The following is a 3,116-nucleotide window of genomic DNA, read 5'->3' on the forward strand; positions in this document are numbered from 1 at the left end:
CCGGAGCAGCCCCCTGGTGCTGTGGCTGAATGGGGGCCCTGGGTGCAGCTCCATGGAGGGGTTCCTGAGGGAGCACGGCCCCTTCCTGGTCAGTAGTCACAGCCATCCTGTGGCTCAGGGCCACCCAGCTGCATGGCACGAGCCACCCTGCTGTGGCCAGTGTGCCCACTAGTCACTGCCTTCTGCTTCCCCAGATCCAGCCCGACGGGGTGACGCTGAAGTACAACGACTATGCCTGGAACAAGGTGCGGGTACAGGCACTGCGGCCCCCCACAGTTGCAGGGAGAGGGAGCCCTGAACCAGTTCCTCCTGCCCTTCCCACAGAGATGAGCCTCCCACTGGCCCTCCCTATCCCACCCTCCTCCCCTCAAGTTGAGCAGGGCAGTAATGTAGTCCCCAGCCAGCCCAAGGGCAGCTTATGGGTGTTGCCACCAGCCAGGCTGGGAGTTGGGGTGGGGGGGCGTGTCTGCCCTGACCCCCAGCTCTGCTGCTGTCCCTGCAGATCGCCAACATACTCTACCTGGAGTCCCCCGTTGGCGTTGGCTTCTCGTACTCTGATGACAAGAAGTATGCCACGAATGACACCGAGGTGGGTAACCCAGGCTGCTGGGGGGTCTTGCCTCCCTGCCTGCCCCTGCCCACGCACAGGGGCCCTGCCTCCTGCCTGACCCCAGCTCCCCCTGCCCGCAGGTTGCTCACAACAACTACCTGGCACTGAAGGAGTTCCTCCGGCTCTTCCCTGAGTACTCCAAGAATGATCTCTTCCTCACCGGGGAGAGCTATGGGGGGGTCTACATTCCCACGCTGGCTGAGTGGGTGATGCAGGACCCCAGCCTCAACCTGAAGGTGCGAGGCTGTGGCTGAGCTGATAGCACGGGGCTCTGGGGTGGTACCAGGGTGGGGACCAGCCACGCAGCTGATGTGTGGGGCCGTGCGAGGGCGTGGGGCGGGTCTGACCCACGGGCTTTCATCTTCTCCGGGGGTGCTGGCAGCAGCTGCAGGAGGAGGTGTCCATCCCTCCCTGCCGCGTGGGCCAGGGGAGCGTTCTCAGGCGCCTCCTGTTCCCTCCATGGGGTAAACAGTGCCACATCTGCTTCCTGCCGGATGCTGCGGCCACCCCACAGGGAGCTGGAACACAACAGTGTTGTTTTCTTCTTGCCTCGCAGGGAATCGCTGTGGGAAACGGCCTCTCATCTTATGAGATCAATGACAACTCCCTGGTGTACTTTGCCTATTACCATGGCCTGCTGGGGACAGAGTAAGAGGAGGGGCAGCACTGCCACTCAGTGTCCTTATGCCAGCAGGACAGGGATATGGTGTGGGATAGAGCTGGTGGGCGCATGGTGTGTGGGATGAGGGAAGCTCCAGGCCTGCCTCAGGCCAGCAGCCAGGCTGTGGGCATGGCCCCTTGTCCTGGGCACCTCTGGTGGGCACGCTTCTTTGTGGCGTTTGCGGGGCACTGGGCTGAGCTGTGAGCTGTGTGGCCGTGGGTTGGTGTTCCTGTCCTGGCAGTGTGGTCCCAGCCCCTGCTCTCTGCCTGCAGGCTTTGGAAGGACTTGCAGACCTTCTGCTGCTCCCAAGGGAAGTGCAACTTCCATGACAACTCCAATCTGAACTGCACGCTCAAGGTGAGGGAGACCAGAGCCCCTGAGTGCGTGCCTGATGCTGGTGTCTGTGAGCAGCACCCACCTGCCTGGCCCTGGGTGGGCTCACGGTCCTTTGAGTGTTCTGAGTCCTTTCTTGTGGCCTGTTGCAGATGGAGGAGGCGATTCAGATCATAGAGGAATCCGGTCTCAACATCTACAACCTCTATGCCCCGTGTGATGGTGGTGTCCCTGGGAGCGTGAGGTGGGAGTGGCCCCAGGCAGGACGTGTTTCCACGCACTCGCTCATGGCGGGTGTGATCCTGGACGTGGTGGGCTGGGCAGGGGGTCTGTGTCTGGCTGCTGCTGAGGGCTCCCCCAAGGAGTCTTCTGCACCCTTGTTCCTCCAGTGTTCTCCTGTCCCCATGCTAGGTATGAGGGTGACTATTTCATCACACATGACCTGGGCAACTCCTTCATCCGGATGCCAATGAGGTTCTCCTGGCGGCAGGTGAGCCCAGGCACCCATGCCACCAGGCTGTGACCATCATCTGCCCATGGTCACTGCATGGGTGCTCCCTGGGGCAGCACTAGGAGCTGCGCATGGCAGGGACTCTCCTGACTCCCTCCTAGAACCTGTTCCGGATGCCGTTAGCCCGGAAGAAGGTCCGGATGGACCCTCCCTGCACCAATTCCACAGCTCCCAGCATGTATCTGAACTCCCCGGAGGTGCGGAAGGCTTTGCACATCTCCCCTGAGGCCCCAGAGTGGGAGTTGTGCAGGTGAGTGAGATCCAGCAGGGCAGGACCCAGCGAGCTGGAACAGCTGCCTGACACCAACGCTTTCCCTGCAGCTTCGACGTGAACCGCAATTACAAGCGCCTCTACATGCAGATGAACGACCAGTACCTGAAGCTGCTTGGAGCCACAGTGCGTGCAGAAAAATCCCCTGGACCCTGGGAACAGCTCTGCCACACTGGCCTCCTGCCTGGCTGGGGCTGCTGCCCTGCAGAACACTCACTCTCCTCCTGCTCCACAGAAATACCGGATCCTGGTGTACAACGGGGATGTTGACATGGCCTGCAACTTCCTTGGGGATGAGTGGTTTGTGGACTCCCTGTGCCAGAAGGTAAGTGGGCACGGTCTGGGCCAGGTGGTCATCAGTGCAGTTGGCTATGCCAGGGCTGGCTATGGCAAGAGCCTGGGGCAGCCGGGGCACTGAGGGTGCTGCTGGCCCCAGGTGCAGGTGGCTCGTCGGCCCTGGCTCTATACTGAAAGAGGTGAGAACCAGATCGGGGGCTTCGTGAAGGAATTCACCAACATCGCCTTCCTCACTGTCAAGGTAGGGCTGGGGGCTCTGGGACAGGGTCAGGGCCGCTGGCGGTGCCGGGCACAGCGCTGTGGTCGGAGCAGGGAGGTGCTGGCTGGGCACTGACCCTGCCACCTGTGTCCCGCAGGGTGCCGGACACATGGTGCCCACAGACCAGCCACTCGCCGCCTTCACCATGTTCAGCCGCTTCATTAAGAACCAGCC

The 3,116-nt window shown here is 61.9% G+C and overlaps 1 protein-coding gene across 1 annotated transcript in view; it reads left to right on the forward strand.

Annotated features, from left to right (window-relative positions):
* CTSA (cathepsin A) overlaps positions 1-3,116 on the forward strand; it is a 3,868-nt gene that overhangs the window by 243 nt on the left and 509 nt on the right. Inside the window, exons 2-14 of the mRNA XM_009994026.1 lie at positions 7-88; positions 195-245; positions 503-589; positions 691-846; positions 1,167-1,258; positions 1,544-1,628; positions 1,757-1,848; positions 2,016-2,094; positions 2,217-2,365; positions 2,437-2,512; positions 2,622-2,711; positions 2,823-2,924; positions 3,040-3,113. Coding sequence (XP_009992328.1) covers positions 7-88; positions 195-245; positions 503-589; positions 691-846; positions 1,167-1,258; positions 1,544-1,628; positions 1,757-1,848; positions 2,016-2,094; positions 2,217-2,365; positions 2,437-2,512; positions 2,622-2,711; positions 2,823-2,924; positions 3,040-3,113 — 1,215 coding nt within the window. The remainder of the gene's footprint in view (positions 1-6; positions 89-194; positions 246-502; positions 590-690; positions 847-1,166; positions 1,259-1,543; positions 1,629-1,756; positions 1,849-2,015; positions 2,095-2,216; positions 2,366-2,436; positions 2,513-2,621; positions 2,712-2,822; positions 2,925-3,039; positions 3,114-3,116) is intronic.

This window comes from Chaetura pelagica, unplaced genomic scaffold (genome assembly GCF_000747805.2).
Source record: "Chaetura pelagica isolate M959 unplaced genomic scaffold, ChaPel_1.0 scaffold493, whole genome shotgun sequence".
Lineage (NCBI taxonomy): Eukaryota > Metazoa > Chordata > Aves > Apodiformes > Apodidae > Chaetura > Chaetura pelagica.